General features: G+C 43.0%; 1 protein-coding gene and 1 long non-coding RNA gene across 3 annotated transcripts in view; one reads left to right on the top strand and one right to left on the bottom strand.

Annotated features, from left to right (window-relative positions):
* Positions 1–19,673, top strand: part of BMPR2 (bone morphogenetic protein receptor type 2) — a 300,991-nt gene extending 281,318 nt beyond the window's left edge. For both annotated transcript variants that reach the window (XM_082260862.1, XM_082260861.1), the window contains exons 10-13: positions 8,484–8,620; positions 10,733–10,905; positions 11,476–12,725; positions 18,796–19,673. In XM_082260862.1, coding sequence (XP_082116988.1) covers positions 8,484–8,620; positions 10,733–10,905; positions 11,476–12,725; positions 18,796–19,046 — 1,811 coding nt within the window. In that variant the 3' untranslated portion in view covers positions 19,047–19,673. The remainder of the gene's footprint in view (positions 1–8,483; positions 8,621–10,732; positions 10,906–11,475; positions 12,726–18,795) is intronic.
* A 27-nt stretch (positions 19,674–19,700) lies between these two features.
* LOC309557973 lies at positions 19,701–20,755 on the bottom strand. The gene is made up of 2 exons (XR_014225398.1): positions 20,685–20,755; positions 19,701–20,628 (listed from the first exon to the last, which is right to left on the bottom strand). It is a non-coding gene; the product is annotated as an uncharacterized lncRNA (long non-coding RNA).
* Positions 20,756–21,854: the final 1,099 nt, after the last annotated feature.

Below are 21,854 nucleotides of genomic sequence, written 5' to 3'. Positions count from 1 at the left end.
AGTGCAAAACCTTACACTTCTCCACGTTAAACCTCATTTGCCATGTCGTTGCCCACTCTGTTATTTTGTCCAGGTCATTCTGCAGGATATCTGCTTCATGTTGTGAAGTTATTGCCCTGCCCAATTTTGTGTCATCTGCAAAAACTGATATCGAACTACTGATCCCGACCTCAATGTTGTTTATGAATAAATTGAACAAGGTTGGTCCCAGGACTGAGCCTTGGGGGACCCCGCTTACCACCTCAGACCAGTCTGAGTATGCGCTGTTTATTACTACCCTTTGGACCCGCCTTTTTAGCCAGTTCCGTATCCAAGAGCAAACCCTGCTATCGATACCTGCAGACCTTATTTTATAAATTAAGCGCTTGTGGGGAACTGTATCAAACGCCTTAGCGAAATCCAAGTACACCACATCCACTGGTCTCCCCCTATCTAGCTCACAGCTCACCTCCTCGTAGAATGTAAGGAGATTGGTTTGACAAGAACGCCCATTTGTAAACCCGTGCTGATTACTGCTGATGATGTTGTTGTCCTTAGCAAACTCTACAATATAGTCCCTTATCATCCCCTCCAGAAGTTTACATACTACTGATGTCAAACTTATTCAAACATATTCATTCACGTTTTTTTTTTCAAATCTGTTTTTTAAAGATTTTTATGAACAAAACAAGTACGACAACACATCCTAAAGCAAAACAGTGGATAAACTTGTGTTGTCCACGCAGGAGACATACAATCAAATCACATGGTACAAGTGCTGTAAGCAGAGGCATAACTAGAATCTTCAGGGCCCCGGTGCAAGAAACTATGAAGGGCCCCCTGGACCCCTGGCCTAGGCCCTTCCCTTCAAGCCTGGGGCTCTTCCCACTGATCCTGGGGCCCTTTACTCTCGTTGTGGGGCCTTTATTATGGTCCTGCAGCGGAACCCTTTCACAAATTCTGCAGTGGGCCCCTTTCCTGCCATATTGGGGCCTCCCCGCGGTGGTGGAATGCCAGGGCCCAATTGCAAATGTGACCTTTGCGATCCTGGAAGTTCACCCACTGGTGTCAGTAGTTTTTATTTTTTGGTATTTTAATTGTATTAATTTTTATAATTTGATTTTACTTTTTACAATGTCACTGACTATGACTCTGTCCATTCAGAAAAGGAAGGAGCTGGTAAATTACATATTTACAGACACCTTCCTGGTTCTCTAACGTAATACATTCCCTGCAGCAGCCTGCAGGAGAGGGAAGGGAGCACAGTGGGGGGGGGGGCAGGGAGCACGCAGGGGCCCAGAGACAGCAGAACACTAGTGAACTGGATAAGGGGAGTGGCAGAGGCAGCATACAGAGGAACCAATCTCCTCCATTTTCCTCCTGCAGCTACAGAAGGAAAAAGGAGGACAGTGATTTCTCTACATGCTGCCCCCACCGCCCCTCCTATCCAGGTGTACAGGGGAGCCGCCTAGGCCCCCTGGAGCATGGGGCCCGGTTGCAATTGCAACCCCTGTAGTTATGCCCCTGGCTGTAAGGTAGGGCAACATTAGATTGGTAAGGATGTGACTGTGTAACCTGCACCTCCAGGTGCCAAAACTCAAATCTAAATAAATCAAAGCTGACCCAGTTTCCTGCACATAGCACAAAACAGACAAAAAAGTTTTGGTAGGCATCTCTAGGCCTGTCTTATTTAAGGTCTAGGAAGCCTTAGCAGGGTCTGCCAACCATTTAGACCACACTTTGTCATATTTAGCAGGACATCCCCTATTTGCATAAGTAACTTTATATAATGGGAGGTTGTTATTGATCAGGCATTTCCAGAAAGAAATGGAAGGTGGAGCCCGTTTCTTCCAATGCAAGGTGATAGCTTTCCTTGCATAGAAAAGAAGGAGGCTGACAAGGGTTTTTTTCTAGTAAAAATTGAAATTAATAGAAATTGGACCATGTGACCATATAAAATAAGATTAAATAAATCTGTATTATCCAAGAAAAAAGTTCAAACAAACAAACAAGTGATACTAATAAAAATCCTTATATAATCAAGTGTCTAGTAAAAATGCGTGAAAAATAATCACAAAAAATTAATGGAGAAAAAATAATAAGCAAGGGTGCAGTGAAAGTTTGTGGAAGGTGCTCCTTAATTCAAAATATCCAGGTGCCTTATTTGCAAAGTGAGTGTGTTTCACGCCCCCCAAGGTGAGATTCACTTAACAGACAATGTCTGACAGGCTTGGCTGGTAAGTCTAGTGAGTGCAGGTTCTTCAGTACTTCCTAGCGTTCAATGCTCCAGGGTGGAAGCCAAAGAATAGCTAAATAGTGCAGTAGGTTTTAAAGTTTAATTGCATTAAACAGAAAGAATTGCACTTAAAATGTATTGATAGATAAATCGCATGTAGAAAATTCAGCTCCTAATGGCCGATAAGGCTGTACTATTACGGAAACAGCTGCGTACGTTCCACCGCACTTCCGCTTGCATTCCAAACCAAGGAAGTGATGTAATTCTGAAAAGACCGAAATCCACGTCAACGCGTTTTGCCCCTCCCAGTGGGCATTCTCACGGATCTTTATATATATTTTTTTCCAATTGACTTTTTTTTTCCCATTCCTTTTTTGTGAATATTTTTCACAAATTTTCACTGGACACTTGCTTATATAAGGATTATTATTGCCACTTCTTTAAACTTTTTGCTTGGATAATGCGCATTTATTTCATCATATTTTATATGGTCACATGGTCCAATGTCTATTAATTTCAATTAATATTTTATTGTGGTAACATTTGTCACACTTTGAAGGTCTTGAATTATTTCCATGCGCTGTGGTGTTCTTTTGCAAATTTTCTGAGATATTGATTGATGAGCAACAGCAGGAATAATTGAGGTGTGAGACATTTAATTAAGCGCAGGGTAGACGTTTACAGTCACTAATTTGAAGGTTTTTTTTGTGCCTTTGTATGAAGGAGATTGTCAACAGGGCCTAATATGCAGGTTTCAATGGCTCTCGGGACCTGTATCGATGTGTAAGTATTAATGCTGGTTAGCACTTCTGCCCAAAAACCTGTAATGTGAGAGCAGGACCAGAAGATGTGGAAATAATCACCACGAGGGTCGCCACACCTCCAACACTCCAAAGAGTGAGAGGGATTCGTCATATGCAGTCTAGAGGGGGTAAAATAGGCTCTATGTACTATTTTAAACTGGATTAATCTGTCATGTAAAGAGACTAATTATTTAAATGGTATATCCCAAATGTCATCCCAATCTTCAGTGTCTAAGTGTGGTGCATCCTTTAACCATTTGTCCCTCAGTTTGTCTAGTGGAGGTAAGGCAACCAACACCAGATGGGCATAAATGTACGATGTTGGTTTTTTAATACAGTCAGTTCTGTGCAGTTGCTCAAGCTCTGACTCCACTATCCTCAGAGAGGTCTGTGGAAATTGGCTATGGAAGGCGTGTAAGAGCTGCCTGTAGTTAAAACTGTATGTAGGAGTAACATTAAAATCTTTAGACAGGCGGGCTAAAAACCGTAACAAGCCCTGATCCACTATCTGAGAGATACATTTAATTTTGTTTTTAGACCACACAACCGCCTCCGGTAGCATAAAGAAATGAGGTAGGGAGGGGTTCTTCCAGAGGGGTGCATTGAGTGACACTACAATGACAGGGTTTTTTTCAAAAGACAATCCGAACCTCCATGCTCTTATAGTTGTACACATAGATGGAGTTAGGGGATACAGAGCCTGGAGACCACAAATATAAGAGACTGTAAGGCCTCTAGGGTCCAACAATGGCCACCTCCAGCATAGTAGATGGGTTTGTTTGGTCCGGGGAGAGCCACCAGGCAGCAGGAACCAACTCGGTGGCCATATAATATTTATGGGAGTCTGGGAGAGCCATTCCCCCGTGAGAGGAAGGTCTTATAAGTGTGGACAATTTGTATCTTGGAGGGTGAGGGCCCCACAAGGTAGGAAAGATTTGATTCAGGTGGGTAAAAAAAGATTTAGGAATCCAAGATGAGAGTGGCGGAAAAGATAGGCAAGTTTAGGTAGGGCTTTCATTTTTAGAAAATTGACCCGACCCAACAGGGAAAGTGGCAGCGATTCCCACGCCTTCAATTGACACCTAATATCCTGTAAAACAGGGGTTAGATTCAGGGAGATATACTCCGAGGACTGACGAGAAAGCCAAACTCCAAGATATTTAAAATGGTCTACCCACTGAAGCGGGAGATTTGAAGGAGCAGAAGCCTGGGCCTCAGTGTCAATGGGGAATAGTAAGGACTTGGTCCAGTTAACTTTTAGTCCTGTGAGGGTGGAATAGGTGTTTAACACTTGTAATGCTCCTTGTAAGGAGGGTCCAGCATCATTTAGGAACAACAGTAGGTCATCAGCGTACAGGGCTACTCTCTCCTCCAACCAGCCTACACGTAAGCCCTGAATGTGTGGAGATGTACGAATTGCCTCTGCCACGGGCTCGACTGCAATTGCAAATAGAGCGGTGGAAAGCAGGTAACCCTGATGTATACTTCTATGTAGAGAAATAGGAAGTGAAAGGCCACCACTCAGTCTAACCGAGGCAGTTGGATTTTTATACAATATCTTAAGCCCTTCTATAAAACGTAAAGGTAAACCCATCCTCCTGAGAACCTCCCACAGAAAAGGCCACTCGACTGTGTCGAAGGCCCTTTCTATGTCCAGAGAGGCCACCACCCTGGAGCCCTGGTTGGCATGTGGAGCATGTATGTTTGTGAATAATCTGCAGAGATTTATGCCTGAAGATTTGTTTCTCATAAAACCAGTTTAGTCTGGGTCAATTACTGTAGGAAGCAATTTCTGCAACTGTAGAGTAATGAGTTTAGTTAGGATTTTGACATCATTTTTTATTAACGCAATGGGTCTGTACGAAGCGCACAGACTTGGATTTTTAGGAGATTTATAAATCAATACAATATAAGCATGGCACATAGAATCAGGCAACTTGCCCTCAGCAAGACAGTGGGAATACAAAGAGGGCAAAATCCATGGGGAGACCATCTGGGCCTGGTACCTTACCCGATGGAAAGGAGCTAATGGCTTTGGCCCTTTCATCTGCCGTAAATGGGATTACCAAGGTTGACCGCTCCATATCTGATAGCCATCCCAAGGCCACCTGGTCTAAAGTAGAGGTCAGAGAATGCGGGCAGAAATCTGATGGAAGCTTGGAGGTATAGAAGTCATGGTATTATTTACAAAAAGCTTCCAAAATGTATTCGCGAGTGGAGACCGAGTCTCTAATTTCAGACATAGTGGTGTTAGGATGTTCATGTTGTGCCAATAATGCTAATTCGATCAATTCAGGATAAGAGACCCAATGAGGAGCCAGTCGCCACAAAGGGGCATTGCGTGAGGTAGGGGTATGGAAAACTACCTCCAGGGGGCTGTGATCAGACAAGCCACTCAGCAAATACAATGCAGTCACCACATCAGATATTAGGCTTGGGTTCACAAAGGCAAAATCTACACAAGAGGTGATTTTATGTGAGGCAGGAGTGGGCTTTGAAAGAGGGTACTTCCACCTCCAGACCTCTGTAAACACCGCCTGTGCCCACGCACAAAGGTCTCCATTAAACTGCTTTGGTTGGATGGGCCTGTCTAATTCCGGAGACAATATGGCATTGAAATCACCCATTATTAATATTTTAGCTGGAGAATGGGGGGGGCAATCTTCTCTTAGACAGCATGTAATATTGTCCGAGAGAAGGGAGGAGGGATATAAACATTAACGACTATAAATATCTGCAAGTCCATAATGTAAATACCACAATAACGAATTTCCCCTGGGGGTCAGTAGAGATGGATTCCACCACACAAGTAAGACTTTTGTTGATCAAATTAGAGACTCCCCTAGCAAAAGTGGAGTACGTTGCATGATATAGATCCAGGGTTTTTTCAAAGCTAGTAATTTTGCTGCCTATAACGTGTTTCTTGGAGTAATAAAAGGTGGGGCTTGTGCGATTTCAAATATTGGAAGAGTAGAGCCCTGTTAAATTTGGAATTTAGGCTGCGAACATTCCATGACAATACCTTAAAGGCTTCAAAGTCTAAAGATTCCATAAATATAGTACATGAAAAGCGGAGTGACATGTAAAGGGGCAAAAGGGTCATAATAGGAGCAGAAAAATTATCATTGGTCAGCACCAAGTACATGGTTGAACTACATATAAAACCAAACATATTCCCATGTGCAACTGCACATACCCTGTCTTTGCCAGCTCTTCTCCTATGTAACCTGGGAGAACAGGCGGCGAGGCCTGTACCCAGAACAAAAGGAAAACTATAGGTATCTCCAAGGATGATTATGCCAGTGTATCCAGCCATTCCGAAGTAGCAGATGGTGATTCAAAGAATTTGACCGATCCAAGATGTTCTATGCATAGTTTTCTAGGATAGAGCATGCCATAAGTAAGCCCCTTCTCGCAAAGCTGCTGTCTGACATCAACAAAGGAACGCCGATGCTTCTGTTACTTTAGAAGAGAGGTCAGGAAAGAAATGTAGGGTGGTGTTTTCATACCTGAGCTGAGGATGTTTCCTGGCTTCTGCTAGGATGAGGTCCCGATTCCTGTAGTTAAGGAGATGGACTAGGAACGGTCTAGGTGGAGATCCCTGTGGTCTGAGGCCTGTTGGGACTCTCCACTATATATATGCTGCTGATACCTTTGTCAGGTTGACTTTCTTGAAGAAGGATTCTGCGAAGCTGGTGGAGGATGCACCCTCAGATCCCTCAGGGAGCCCCACCACCCTCACATTATTGCGGCAGAGCCTGTTCACTGCATCCTCAGATCTGGCTACAAGGATCTTTACAGTGCGCTGCAGTTCTGTAACATTATGCGTGGTGGCAATAACATTGTCCTCTACCTCTGAGATACTGAGGAGAGGTAGCCTCTAATTTAATCAAGATCTTGCCAGGTGAGGCCACTTTCTAGCGCAAAAGTGTCAATCCGGGCCTATCAGCGTGGTTTTGCTGGCCTCTATTGCGGTGGAGGTCTCCTGAGGAGGAACTGCAGCCATATCAGCAGCTGTAGGTCTTTCTAGACTGCCGTTGTCTGCTCGACTCCTGGAGACTGGGGCAAGATGGCTGCCTCATGTGTCCCGGCCGTGGAAGCTCCGATGCTTGGGAGGCGGCTCTTTTGTGCTGGAGCAGCCCTCGGGTGGCATAGATGGGATGGGGAGATCACCCCGGCCTGGTGGCAGATGTTTACTGAGCAGGATGGCTCACCTTGATGCAGGGCTAGGCAGGATCAGCAGGCAAGGGAGCCAGAGTTCTCAGCAGCGTGTCTACCCTCTCTCATCCGGCCACTCCCCCCATGATATTCATGTTTATTAGTGTAATAAAGTTCTCAGGAACACAATCTTTAGAAAAGTCAACCATAAAATCTTTTTTTGCCAGTTCACATCAAATCTTGATTTGCTGTATTTTATATTCATTTTGGGTTCATTTTATTCAGTTTATTTCGTTTTATATGTTTTTGAACTGATAATTATTCATGCTTTTATTATGTTTTTTTTAAACTTTGTTTTTTTACAAATAAACATTTAATACAGGATGCATTTGTTACATAGGATTGAAAAAGCAGGTGGGGAGTAGGGGAGGAGTCACTCCCTTGACCCAGGTGTTTGTGTAAATGTCCGCTTAAACTATTGGGAGTAGACTTTTTTTTTTTTAAAAAACAGAGCAGCTAAGAATAGACTGGTAAATATAATAAAAAGGGCTCATTGCTCCACCACCTGCCAAATGAAAATGGAAATAAAGTATATTCATGTAATTTTTATTTTGAAAAAAAGAACATATATTTATAAGCTTTTTTTGAATTCTGACCATAATATATGTGTAAATAAATAAAGTATTTATAGAATGAATTTATTTTACCTTTTAAAAACAGGTGTTGTTTTATATTTGTTTTATTTAGCTACTAGAGGCACAGATAGGATATTTGAGATGGTTTATACTGCAGGCCCTTAGCTCATGCATGGCCAGTGAAACCCTCTGTACCCCCTGTAATTATGCCATAAATGATTAGCATCATAAATGATGCAAATTATCTTACATGTTATTTGTATATGCAAAAATGTAGTACATCTGCACAAAGATTTTTGTCCATATTAAAAGTTATTTCACTTTATTGCAAAAGTATTTTGCTCCTAGCTTGATAAAGAGCTAGACATTGCCGAAACATTGCTATGTGAAACGGGAGCTTGACTGTTTTCTACTGCCATCCTTTTGCAAAAAAGTGAAAGAGCGTTTAATATGGAAAAATACCTTTGTGTGGATGCACCACATTTTTGCATGCTTGAGGATCTTCCGAGTTGTTGAAAAAGGCCATAACACCAGGCACAGAATAAGTGGTGTTCCTCTGAAATACAAGTATTTGTATGGGTTGTTTATGTAATTTTAGACTGTACCTTGTGCTATTACTCATACTTGTTTTAGTGTTCTGTGGTATTGACCAACTTACTATTCTATGTGCAGGGGAATCTGTACCAGAGTATGAAATGGCATTTCAGACTGAAGCTGGCAATCACCCTACATTTGAGGATATGCAAGTATTGGTGTCAAGAGAGAAGCAGAGGCCTAAATTTCCAGAGGCATGGAAAGAGAACAGCCTGGTGAGTTCTGATATGTGAATAGCTTTTTCTTACGTGAATGCTTATTTAGCACATGAATATATATTAACGATGTTGACAGCCGTGTCACCATAATATTTCACAACTGGAAATGGTGGGCCTTTTTATGCTTTTTACCAAGATCCATGCTTTTTAACAGGAAAATGCAAAAGTTCTTCAATCTACCTACTATGTCGTTTTTAGCTTTTTGTTATAGTTTTTCTAACCTACAGGGTTAGGCAAGGTAAAATGCTACTTCTCCAGTGATTTGTACAAGGATAAGCAGCTATCTTCCAACCCATTGTGCTTATGGTATGAAGGATAAATCTGCTATGGTCTGGTCAGCCTGATCTTAAAGAGGAAGTAAACCCTCCTCTGACACTTTTACCTATAGGTAAGCCTATGATAAGGCTTACCTATAGGTACTGTAAATATCTCCTAAACATGCACCGTTTAGGAGATATTTACCTTACATGCAGCCAGTGACGTCACTGGCGCATGCGCTCTGAAGGAATGGCCGCTGGTGCCGTTCCTTCAGAGTCCCGTGCCGTGACCGTCGGCTCCCGCGCGCGTGCGCGGGAGTGACATCACCGCGGCTTCGGCCAATCAGATAGCATACTAGCTCATTATGTCTTTCTCTTTCAGGTTGCGAAACAAAAAAAAAATCTATGGGTTTACAACCTCTTTAATAATGAATTATTAATAAAGTTTACAACAAGGTGAAAAGGAAAACAGGATTCCTATTCATGGTAGCCACTGAGTTAAGCAGACCATAGGCAATAAGATTTTTTTGCCTGCAGCCACAGGTAGGAAAGAAAATCACTTGATTCCCCCATCACCACAGTCAGTGTTGATGGGGGAATCCCTCCGGTGGAGCAGTTGTGAGCATGAGGGGAAGCCGTCCCTGCCAGGAGAACACAGTGATTATTGATAAGGACTATAGCCACTGGCAATAACCGCATGTAAAATCAGACATGCTGGTTGTACCCAAGTTGTACAACAATCAAATTGGATACAGTCAGCCTGCCAATAGAAGGTTCGAATCTCGGCCTGTTCCTGCTGAACCGACTTTACAAAACTTTATAAACTGATAGTTTGCTGTTGTCAGCTGCCCAGCTTTTTGTTACTCTAGTCTGGGTCAAATTGAAAAGCAAGTCATGAATATTGCATTGACTAATATCTTTATGATAGACTATAGCTCATTGATGTTTAATTGTGGTGGATTTCTGCATGCGTGCTATTGCATGCTATTTTTGACCTTTTCCAACAAAGCAGTCATTCATATAGAATGTGGCGCTTTTGCAGTGTTTTTGAGGCAGTTCCTATTCATTTTAATGGGGAGAAGCATTTTTAGTTCGTTTTTTTTTAGCTCCCCAAACATTCTCCAAAGATGCTGCAAGCAGGGGGATTCTTTCTGCCATGCTGCGATGCAACGTACATGCATTCACCCTCGTCCATGGCCTTTGCAGCTTAGGGAAGAGCATTTGGGAACAGTGGGAAAAACACAGCTGTTCTGCATGTTTAAAGCTTTCCTCCCAACCACAAATGTAAACATAGCCTTGGGGCTTGTTCACATGTGCAGCCAAGGGGTGGTAATACCAGGCAGGTTTATCACATGAAAAAGTAAACAGCGTGTCACTATCAGTTAGTATTACTGCCACCAAACACAACCTGTGCTATTCTATGGGGCCGCGTTTCAACCGTCACGCAAGTGTGTACAATGCAGCATGGTGGTATAGCATTTCAGCCACAGAGTACAGCATTTTTTGTTAAATAAGGCACAAGGAAGTGACATATCGCCTCCTTACCACCTGTCAATTGCCTTTTCAGGGGGCGCCAGTGGGTGCCGCACATGTGAACAATCCCTATTCCAACGGTATTTCCACTCGATGGTAAGGTAATAAAGCGACACCCTTAAGTGGATTCTGCATACAACTCCACAAAGAATCCATTCAATAATGAGACAATGTAACATAGAAAGAACATGAAATATTAAGTACTTGGGTCAATGTTTACTGTTGTATAAAATAAACTATAGAGCTTTCTAAATGCACAAAGAAGTTTTAGCCCTAGTTTCCTTTAGATACTATAATAAATGATTAATTTTCTCCACAGGCTGTAAGATCACTTAAAGAAACAATTGATGATTGCTGGGATCAGGATGCAGAAGCCAGGCTTACAGCACAATGTGCAGAGGAGAGAATGGCTGAGTTAATGATGATCTGGGAGAGGAATAAGTCAGTAAGCCCAACCATCAATCCAACTTCTACAGCTGTGCAGAATGAGCGGTATGTGCACTGCAATGAGAGCTGGTCTGAGAAAGATCAGTGCCATCTATTACTGTGGTTGAAAAGTCCCTAAGAATGATTTTTCGATTGTGTTTTGCTGAATTTATGTGGATTCTATCACAACATGTTGACAGTGGAGTCGGTTCACACTGGGGCAACACGACTCCTTAATACTTCGGAGGCGACTTGTGCATAACAATGCACCATGACTTCGGAGCGAATTGCAGGGACTTCACATAATGGAAGTCTATGCAAGTCGCTCCGAGGTCGCCCCGAAGTAGTACAGGACCCTTTTTCTAAGTTGGAGCGACTTGTGTCGCTCCTATTAGAACGGGTCCTGTAGCGGTCAATGGACCGCGAGGGAGCGCGACTTGTCAGGCTGACAAGTCGCGGCAATTTGAACCGGCTCAGAAGGTTTAAATAAATGTTTACAGAAACAGCTATAGATAGATACAATAACTATGTAGATGGAGAACCTGATAACTGTTTTTTGTTTCTGTGTAGAATGGTTAAACTTACATTATTGTTGATTAAAATTGTATTAATTTTTGTTTTCTTTTGTCCCTAAAGCAATCTGTCACAAAGTCGACGGGTCGCAAAAATTGGCCCATACCCTGATTATTCATCATCATCTTATATTGAAGACTCTGTGCACAACCCTGACAGTATAGTAAAGAACATCTCATCTGAGAACTCCATGTCCAGCACTCCCCTTACTACCAGTGAGAAGAATCGGAACTCTATTAACTATGAGCGGCAGCAGGCTCAGGCACGTCTCCCTAGCCCGGAGACCAGTGTAACCAGCTTGTCAACCAACACTACCACTACCAACACTACAGGACTCACACCAAGCACTGGTATGACCACAATATCGGAGGTCCAGTACTCAGATGAAACTATGCATGGCATACAGCCTACTGGGCCCACTCCTGTTTGTCTGCAGCTTACAGAGGAAGACTTGGAGACCAATAAGCTGGATCCAAAAGAAGTTGATAAGAACCTGAAGGAAAGCTCAGATGAGAACCTTATGGAACATTCCCTGAAACAGTTCAGTGGATCTGACCCACTGGGCAGCACCAGTTCCAATTTATTTTATCCACTAATTAAGCTGGCAGTGGAATCCACAGGGCAGCAGGATTTTACCCAAGTGGGAAATGGCCAAGCTTGCTTGGTACAAGACATACACCCTGCACAACACTATCCTCTTCCTAAGCAACAAAACCTTCCCAAAAGACCAACCACCCTTCAACTAAATACTAAATCCTCTGGCAAAGAGTCTAGGCTTAAATTTGGCAGCAAGCACAAATCTAACTTGAAGCATGTCGAGACAGGAGTGGCCAAAATGAACACAGTGAGTGCTGCAGAACCTCATGTGGTGACAGTATCCACAGCTACAGGTAGGACAGGTTATGTGAACTCTCAGGGGCCTTCAAGCCAGCATTTAAATACAGTCTTAGGTCCCAGTACCAACTCAGTGACCCAAAGGGCACAGGATATGCTACAAAACCAATTCAGAGGTGAGGACAGCCGTCTGAACATCAACTCTAGTCCAGATGAGAATGAGCCACTGCTGAGGAGAGAACAACAGGCTGGACAGGATGAGTCTGTACTAGACCGACTAGTGGAAAGGAGAGATCGGCCACAGGAGACCAGCAGGGTGAACTCAAATAACAATAACAACAGCAGCCAGTGTGTACAGCAAGACCCAGGAGCACAGGTTCCTTCTGTAGAACATAGACAGCGTCAGACAAGGAGAGCACAGAGACCCAACTCCCTGGACTTATCCACCTCCAGTATTATGGATAACTGCAGCACACAATGTAAGCCTAAATTCTCTGATATATCACATCTATGCCATCTAAGTTACAGTATTAACTGAGTAACATTGTATTTGTGTGATAATGTTACTTCTAATCTGCTGTGTTGTATGCAGTTAATTATGAATGTACTGTTGAGATCTGAACCATCAGTTTTAATATGCTGTACAAATCACTAGTCAGTTAATTTGGTAAATAAAGTCATATTCCACGCAATAAGGAGCCAGTTAGCTATATTTCATCCAAACTGGTAGCCTAGGTATAGGTACCAAAATGCCACCATTATTTGAATGTATTTCAAGTTAAATTGTCTCGAAAGCAGATCGCTCTTTTTTTCACCACAGTACAAAAATTATTTCTGTGCTACACAAGTATTATTATATTGGGACTTTGGTGTCCATCGGCTCATGTTGCTTTGAATACAGTACATATAAGCTCACAATACAAGCATTTAAATGCAAATAATAGTAACAGTAACAATGTAGTGTTTCACATTTACAACTAGAAAATTACAACACGTCTCATATAGAGATCCACATTTTTAGTGTTTGGGGTTGAGAGCTAAAGATTGCTTCTGTGATAACCCTGAAGAAACATAAGCAGATAGTGGAAAACAATAGTAAAATAGTAAAAGTAATATTTTTGTTAATTATGGTGCAGTATGCTGCAAGGTTGTCAAACTTTTAACTTTTAGCAAAAAAAAAAAGAGATTAGTGTGGTTCCTGTAATTTTTAAATAGTTTTCTATTGGTGTTGGACTCCGGTAGTGTTCGAAAGGGGACTAGTAGCATCTGCTGCTGATAAGGTAAGCCTGGATTCTTAGGAGTTAAGGTTGGATTTCTATTAGAGTTAGGGGCTTATGGTGAACTTCAAGGTTAAGATTAGAGTTAAGAGTTCCATTAAGTTTAAAGAACACATTACTCAATAAAAATGTAGAAGCTTCCATTGCTTACATCTCATTTTTCAAATGCTAGTTGCTTGGCTACCAAGCTGCTCCCGTTTCAATACTTTTAATCACTAATCCAAAACAAGTATCCAGAAAAGGACTTCTGACTTTACTATGACTTTCTTGATTAGGATACTTGTTCCAGGTCCCTGCCTGAGAAAGTACTGGGGTCCAAGGGTCAGAATACTAGCCAGACAGCTAGCATTTTTAAAGGTAAAACAGAAATGACAACTACCTTGCTCTCTGGGTTAATATGCTTTAATTTCAAGGTTAAGTTTAAAGCAAATTTAACTTTTAAGGATTAGGTGAAGTGTTAAGGGCTATATTTCATCTTTAGGTTAAGTGTCAGGGGAAAAGGAAGAGTTCGGAAAATTATTTGGGGTTAGATTAAATTTTAGAGCTGGGGGGTAAAACCTTTTGAAGAATTTGTATCACCAGACATTCTTTATATGTGGAATCTTTTTAAAATAATGGCTTCTATCTATTTTATACAATGTGAGTAAAGCAAAATATTCCATGGCCCAGATCAGGGCTGGATTTATACTTTTTTAAACCCTAGTCCAGATGCCTGTGCCCATTCTTTCCAACAACTACTCTGGACATTGCTCCAGCCGAACACATGCACACACATGACACATGCAATGTTCCACATAAACATGAAGGAATAATTATATAAAAAGCTTTTTATTTTTTTGACTTTTTAAAAAATAAAATTGCTAAACTTTAACAGGACAAATAAACACAAACTTATCCAAAGAGACATAATTAGTACATACCTACACAAATAGAATTGTGTCCACAGACAGGGCCGGTGCAAGGATTTTTGCCGCCCTAGGCAAAATAAAAATTGCCGCCCCCCCCCCCCCCATATGACCTACCTTCACTACATCAGCCAAGAGCCAGAAGATCTCTGCATTACGCAAGTGTGAGCGCAGTGGTTGATGTAGTGAGGTGGGAAGCAGTTTAAAGGAACACTGATGGGGGGTAATTTCTGCTGTGACCTGTGTACAGTCCCCACCAACCTCAGCTTCTCCTCCCGGTTGGTGGTTGGTAATAATGCAGCTTCACCGCCATCCATGTGAATAAGGTCATGGAGACAGCCAATCACAGATCACCATCAGTCAGACGAGGTCAGCATTTGGGTAGACGGGGACACTGTCCATTATACACAGCCCCCCCATATCACACAATACAGCCCCCCCCCCCATATAATACAGCACACCTCCCATATCACACAATACAGCCTACACAAAACAACCTCCCCATATCATACAATACAGCCCCTCCATATCATACAATACAGCCCCCCCATGATACAATGCAGCCCCTTCAATATGATACAATGCAGCCCCCTCCATATGATATATGGAAGGGGCTGCATTGTATGATATGGAGGGGGCTGCATTGTATGATATGGAGGGGGCTGCATTGTATGATATGGAAGGGGCTGCATTGTATCATATGGAGGGGGCTGTATTGTATGATATGGAAGGGGCTGCATTGTATCATATGGAGGGGGCTGCATTGTATCATGGGGGGGGGCTGTATTGTATGATATAGAGGGGGCTGCTATGATACAATGCAGCCCCCTCCATATGATACAATGCAGCCCCCTCCATATGATACAATGCAGCCCCCTCCATATGATACAATGCAGCCCCCTCCATATGATACAATGCAGCCCCCCCATGATACAATGCAGGCAGCCCCCTCCATATCATACAATACAGCCCCCCCCATGATACAATGCAGGCAGCCCCCTCCATATCATACAATACAGCCCCCCCCCATGACACAATGCAGGCAGCCCCCTCCATATCATACAATACAGCCCCCCCCCCCATGATACAATGCAGGCAGCCCCCTCCATATCATACAATACAGCCCCCCCCCATGATACAATGCAGGCAGCCCCCTCCATATCATACAATACAGCCCCCCCCCCATGATACAATGCAGGCAGCCCCCTCTATATCATACAATACAGCCCCCCCCCCATGATACAATGCAGGCAGCCCCCTCCATATCATACAATACAGCCCCCCCATGATACAATGCAGGCAGCCCCCTCTATATCATACAATACAGCCCCCCCCCCCATGATACAATGCAGGCAGCCCCTCCATATCATACAATACAGCCCCCCCATGATACAATGCAGGCAGCCCCCTCTATATCATACAATACAGCCCCCCCCCCCATGATACAATGCAGGCAGCCCCCTCCATATCATACAATACAGCCCCCCCCCTCCATGATACAATGCAGGCAGCCCCCTTTATATCATACAATACAGCCCCCCCCCATGATACAATGCAGGCAGCCCCCTCCATATCATACAATACAGCCCCCCCCCCCCCATGATACAATGCAGGCAGCCCCCTCCATATCATACAATACAGCCCCCCCCTCCATGATACAATGCAGGCAGCCCCCTCTATATCATACAATACAGCCCCCCCCCCCATGATACAATGCAGGCAGCCCCCTCCATATCATACAATACAGCCCCCCCCCTCCATGATACAATGCAGGCAGCCCCCTCTATATCATACAATACAGCCCCCCCCCATGATACAATGCAGGCAGCCCCCTCCATATCATACAATACAGCCCCCCCCCTCCATGATACAATGCAGGCAGCCCCCTCTATATCATACAATACAGCCCCCCCCCATGATACAATGCAGGCAGCCCCCTCCATATCATACAATACAGCCCCCCCCCCTCCATGATACAATGCAGGCAGCCCCCTCCATATCATACAATACAGCCCCCCCCATGATACAATGCAGGCAGCCCCCTCCATATCATACAATACAGCCCCCCCCCTCCATGATACAATGCAGGCAGCCCCCTCTATATCATACAATACAGCCCCCCCCCCCATGATACAATGCAGGCAGCCCCCTCCATATCATACAATACAGCCCCCCCCCCCAATATCATACAATGCAGCCCCCCATGTATGAAGAGTGAGGCCAGTGTCCGGGTGGGGGAGTGTACTGTGTTGTCTGTGTGAGGGGTGGGAGAGGACGGGACACACATCATCTCACCTTGCATGCTGTCCTCGGCATGTGATGGGGGATGGGAGACTGTCCGGTGTCCAGCAATCTGCTTCTGCCAGAAGTTGAACACGGAGCAGAGGGGGGGGGGCGTCTGGAGAGGCACAAGCCCAGCTCCCTGAGTGTGATTGGAGATCGGCTCCTGATCTTCTTCAAGCAGAAATCAGCTGGAGGGGCGGAGACCGGAGGGCAGTGAGCGCCGAGCTGGATCCCCAGGATTCTATGGAGGGCACTTCTGGCGCCCCGACTATTCTAATGTGCGCTCTAGACAAGTGGTGTGTGCTGCCTGGGGCTCGCTTGCTGTAGCGCTCAGGCGGCACAGCATGAGGAGTGCCACACCGGCCGGTCCACTACTGATTCGGGGTGCAGAATGGCGGCGCCCCCTGTTAAGCTGCGCCCTAGGCAGCTGCCTTAGTCGCCTTACTGGTAGCGCCGGCCCTGTCCACAGAGAAACAAGCAGTACCATACTGATACAACAAGGTATACTGTATCTCTACAAAGGCACAATCTGTATCCTACTGACACAGCCTTGATGTGTCTGCAGAAACACAGTCAGTACCATAGTGACACAACAAGGAATGTGTTCACAGAGACACAAATGGTACCACAATAACACAACCAGAAACATGTCCACAGAAGCACAATCAGTACCGCATCAACAGAACCAGGAATATGTCTGCAGTGAATGGATTAATAGCAACACAATGTGTCTACAGAGGCACAATCAATACTGTAGTGTCATAACTAGAAATGTGTCAATACCATTGTAATGCAAGGGTCCTCAACCCCTGTGTCGCGGACCGGTCCGTGACTAGTTGATGACCAGGCCACACGGCTAAAGGTAAGCAGCGACCATGGTCCAGGCAGGTCTATCAGAGGCCAAGGTCGCTGCTCACCTCCTGTTGTGCGGCCGAGCCACTTAACCTGTGTGTTCTCTCCTGCATCTTCCTCATGGGCACTGATCACACAGAGAGTGGGAGTCTTTTCATGTTAACAAGCGGGTAATCACCCGATTGTTAACATGATCATTTGGGCAGCTCCCACCCTCTGAACAGATCTGCAGCTCCCCCCCCCCCCGCTCTGCTGATAGGATGACATCAGCAACCGGCCGGGCACTGTAATGTCAAGTACACAGTGATATCATAATCATCACATCTTATCATAATTATTGCAGTGCCCCTTTGCAGAGCAGTTCTCTATATAACACAGTGCCCCTTTGCAGCGCAGTTCCCTTTATATCACAGTGCCCCTTTACAGTGCAGTCCACTTTTCATCATAGTGCCTTCTTACAGTGCAGACCCAGTTATAGTCATTTAAAGGGGACTGCACTGTAAAGGGGTGCTCTAATGCAAAGAAGGATCTGTGATATGAAGGGAAACTGAGAGGACACTGCGGACCGATTCCTTGAATACCCCCCCCTCCCCCCGGTCCATGGAAAAATAACTAAACTGGTCCCTGGTGCCAAAAAGGTTGGGGATCGCTGTTGAGGTGAATCAACCAGCAACATGTTTTTATCTACCTGCTTTAATTTGGCATTTGTTTCAATTAGTATGCAGGAGGGTGAGGGTTTGCCTGACAGGCTCTGTAAGCCTATAAGTATCAGAAGCCAGCATGAACTTAATGTGGCTTGGGTGGCCATGTGCTGTCTCTGGCACTCTAGGCAATAGCCTGTGTGGTCTATTGAAAAATCTGGCCCTGGTATTAAAATTAGTAGATCTCCGAACTCAAATACACTTCCCCAGAGCTCTTTACTACCAGTGCCACTATGTAACTTTCTCTTCTCATTTGTACATGATTTAAGCAGATAGGAGAGAAGGATAATATAAAATAGGAACTTCAAGCACCTCTAGAATATTGCAGTCAGTAAACTTTGTAAGAAAACAGAATTCCAGTGCCCATGGCCCTGGGCCCTTGTTACAATTGTAACCTCTGTGGTCCCTGTTCCTATGTTATCCTATTTATGTTTTTTACATTAGGTGAAAATAATGCTTTGAAATTTTATCCCTGTAAGGTATTGTGCCAGGATAAATCACCATCTACTGAAAACTTATTTTGTTATTTAGGTGATACGCTATCAGACAGTCGGGCTGGCTCAGGCGAGAAGATAAAGAAGAGAGTAAAGACACCGTACTCCCTGAAACGATGGCGCCCCTCTACATGGGCCATCCCCACTGAGCGTCAGGACTGTGAGGTCAACAATAATGGGGCCGATGACACCTTCAGCCACTCAAAGTCAAGCACAGCTGTTTACCTAATAGATGGGGGCACCGCCACTGCTGCCCTTTCTAAAGATGCCAGGATGAGCTGCTTGTAAATGATCCAATCATCTCTTTTTTATTATTAATATTTTTATTATTATTTTCAAGTTTTTTGACTGCCTCCAAAACCTGATTTTTTTTATCATCTAGTGAGCAGAAGACGTGGAAAATCATATTTCTATCATCAAATCTTTGTACAGGACTTGCAATAACACTCATGGTTATGGCAGGGCCAGTAATCCAGTAGAGGTTCATGTCTTGCCCTTCCACGACCATGGGAGTTACATAGAATTCAGCTATGCAGAGTAAACACACAAAATACGGTTTATGCTTCCTTGTTTTTTTTGTTTTTTTTTTTTACATTTTTCTGTATGTTTGTTTTATTTTTAAGGTAGTTCTGCACCTTCTACATATTGTTTTGTGAGTCCCAAGTCTGCTCATGTTTCATGTATATGTAAAAAGAAAAAAAACAAAGAAATAGACCACGGAAAGTGGAACGCCTCTTTTTTTTTTTTGTTAAAACGATGGAGAAGAAAATGCTGACCGTTGTGGTCTCTAAAAATTCTGCAAAAACTGTCAGACAGGATTAACTGCAGCAGTGTCTTGTGCACGCAAATTTTGATTTTTATGCTGTGTCTAGTCTGTATGTTGATGTGTTAAAGAAGCGCTTGTTCAAGGACAAATACACCGAGAATTGCTTATATCCTGCCTTTTTATTTTAGTAGCAAAAGACTTTGCACTTTTAGGTAAAAGCACTGCAAGTCATATTGAAAAATGGCTGTCTCACAGGAAGTTTCCATTCACAATTCCAAACCCCCATAAACTGTGAATCAGTTTACTCCAAAGCTTGGACAGATTTTAGCCCTTGATTCATGGGGCTTTGATCTTTTCAGCTACTGGAGGAGACAGAGCCACAGCATGATGGACTGACTGATAAACTGAGGGGGTTTTATGTAAAATGTTTACTTTCACCAAGCTTATTTGCGTATCGGACAACCATTCTTAGCTGATGACACTTGGAGGAAGAAGAAACAGGGGACACGTCTAAGGCTTTAAGGCGTATGTTAAAAAAAAATAGAATTAAAAGATTATATAAATATATATATAAAATATGTGATTATAACAAGAAAAGAGCTTATAAAAGTGATATTTTAGCCTATCTGTGCAAGAGTGAACACTTGTTAAGCAGAGTGGATTACCTTTGAATATCTGGCTTTTCATGTACTTGGTTGAAATGTGCAATGATATATTTTTTCCTCAATGCTTTACTGCAAAATACATTTCACTAACGCTAAAACTTTCTGTATTGTTTGTGATTTCTTTTTTCATAGTTTTACCCTGAATAACTGCTACAAAATGTCCCCACGAGCTGCTTTTTGTATCTGAAAGCTGCCCGTTGCTGGTTATGTCCTGTGAATATGCTTTAACTTGGTATTTTTAAAAAATATTGAATAAATGTATGCAAAATACAGAATTTGGGCTTGCCCCTTTAAAGAAGCAGTGTCATGGTGCTTAAATAACATTAGGGAAATTAAACTGATCTCAGGCTCTCTGTGGACTGTGCTGTATAATCTCATTGCCTGTTCATGACATGTTTTGGTTTTTGCAACCTTACCCCCATGAACACTACCAGTATACCTTAACCCCATGAACACTACCAGTATACCTTACCCCCATGAATACTACCAGTATACAATCTCAGGGCGACAATTTACAAAAGATACGTTGATATATTGGCACTTAAACTGAACTATAGCAGAAACTGCTAACATAAGAGAACTGTCTCTTTATAACCTAGCCCTTTAGTCCACCAAGACTAGTCAGATTCCAAATATGCACATTTATAAGCCGTTTTTATTGTGCCCCACCCCCTATCCCTATAATCAAAGAACTTGTATTTGCACAGTTTCATATACAAAAAAAACAATATTAAAAAATTGAATATTTTTTCCATGCAAATTTACACAGGAAAGACTAGAAAAATTATGGAAAACTAGGTAATTTCCCACTGACGTCTCCAGAATCTCCTCATTCTAGGCCCATATATGTTGCTTTTCTGCAAATCCATGACCTTAACCTAACAGCAAGGTAATTTGGCCTTATTTCTTCATTACTTTAATATTAATATGGTAATATTATGCAAACAATATGCACTAAGTGTAGTGTAAATTATGATAGTCTAAGTCAGCCTTTCTCAACCTTTTCAACACAAAGGAACCCTTGAAATAACTTTCTGGTCTCAGGGAACCCCTGCTAAAAATGACTATATCTACAACTCAAGATACGTTACTGTGATGGTCAGTGGGAAGAATACCCCTCACACTTGTGGTTATTGGGAAGAATTACCCCCATACATATAGCTAAATGGATCAATGGTGTCAGTGGGAACTTTTCTGAGAGGCAGAAATTGCTCATTGTTCAGGGCTAAAGTGGAAGGGCTAAATCCTTTGTTAGATTTAAATTTGTGTCCTTGTTGAAGAGATTTCTCTCACTTCCTGAATGTTTTTAAAAGAAAAAGGGTGAGGGACCTAGAGAGGAAACGAGAGGAAACCTGCCCAACTAAACAGAGACAACAATAGCAACCTAGCAGACGTCTTTATCTATCTTCACTTCAAACTTGGCTGCAGTTCTTCATTGTTATTTATGTTTTAGAAGGGGTTATTTTGCATATATAATAATGATATATGGAATGTTGGACATTCACATGATATAACCACAAATTTAAAATAAGAAAACGGGGTAATAAAATTCTGGTATTAGGTTATCCAGCAATTCCTGAAAAACAAAATCATTCAGGGTCCATTTACATTTTCCAGGTAGTGTGCTACAGTAATTGCTATGCACATTAAAGTGGTTGTAAACCT

This window comes from Pelophylax lessonae (assembly GCF_965119305.1).
Source record: "Pelophylax lessonae genome assembly, chromosome: 6".
NCBI lineage: Eukaryota > Metazoa > Chordata > Amphibia > Anura > Ranidae > Pelophylax > Pelophylax lessonae.
Note: the sequence above shows the minus strand (reverse complement) of the source record. Positions and strands in the feature narration are given on the sequence as shown.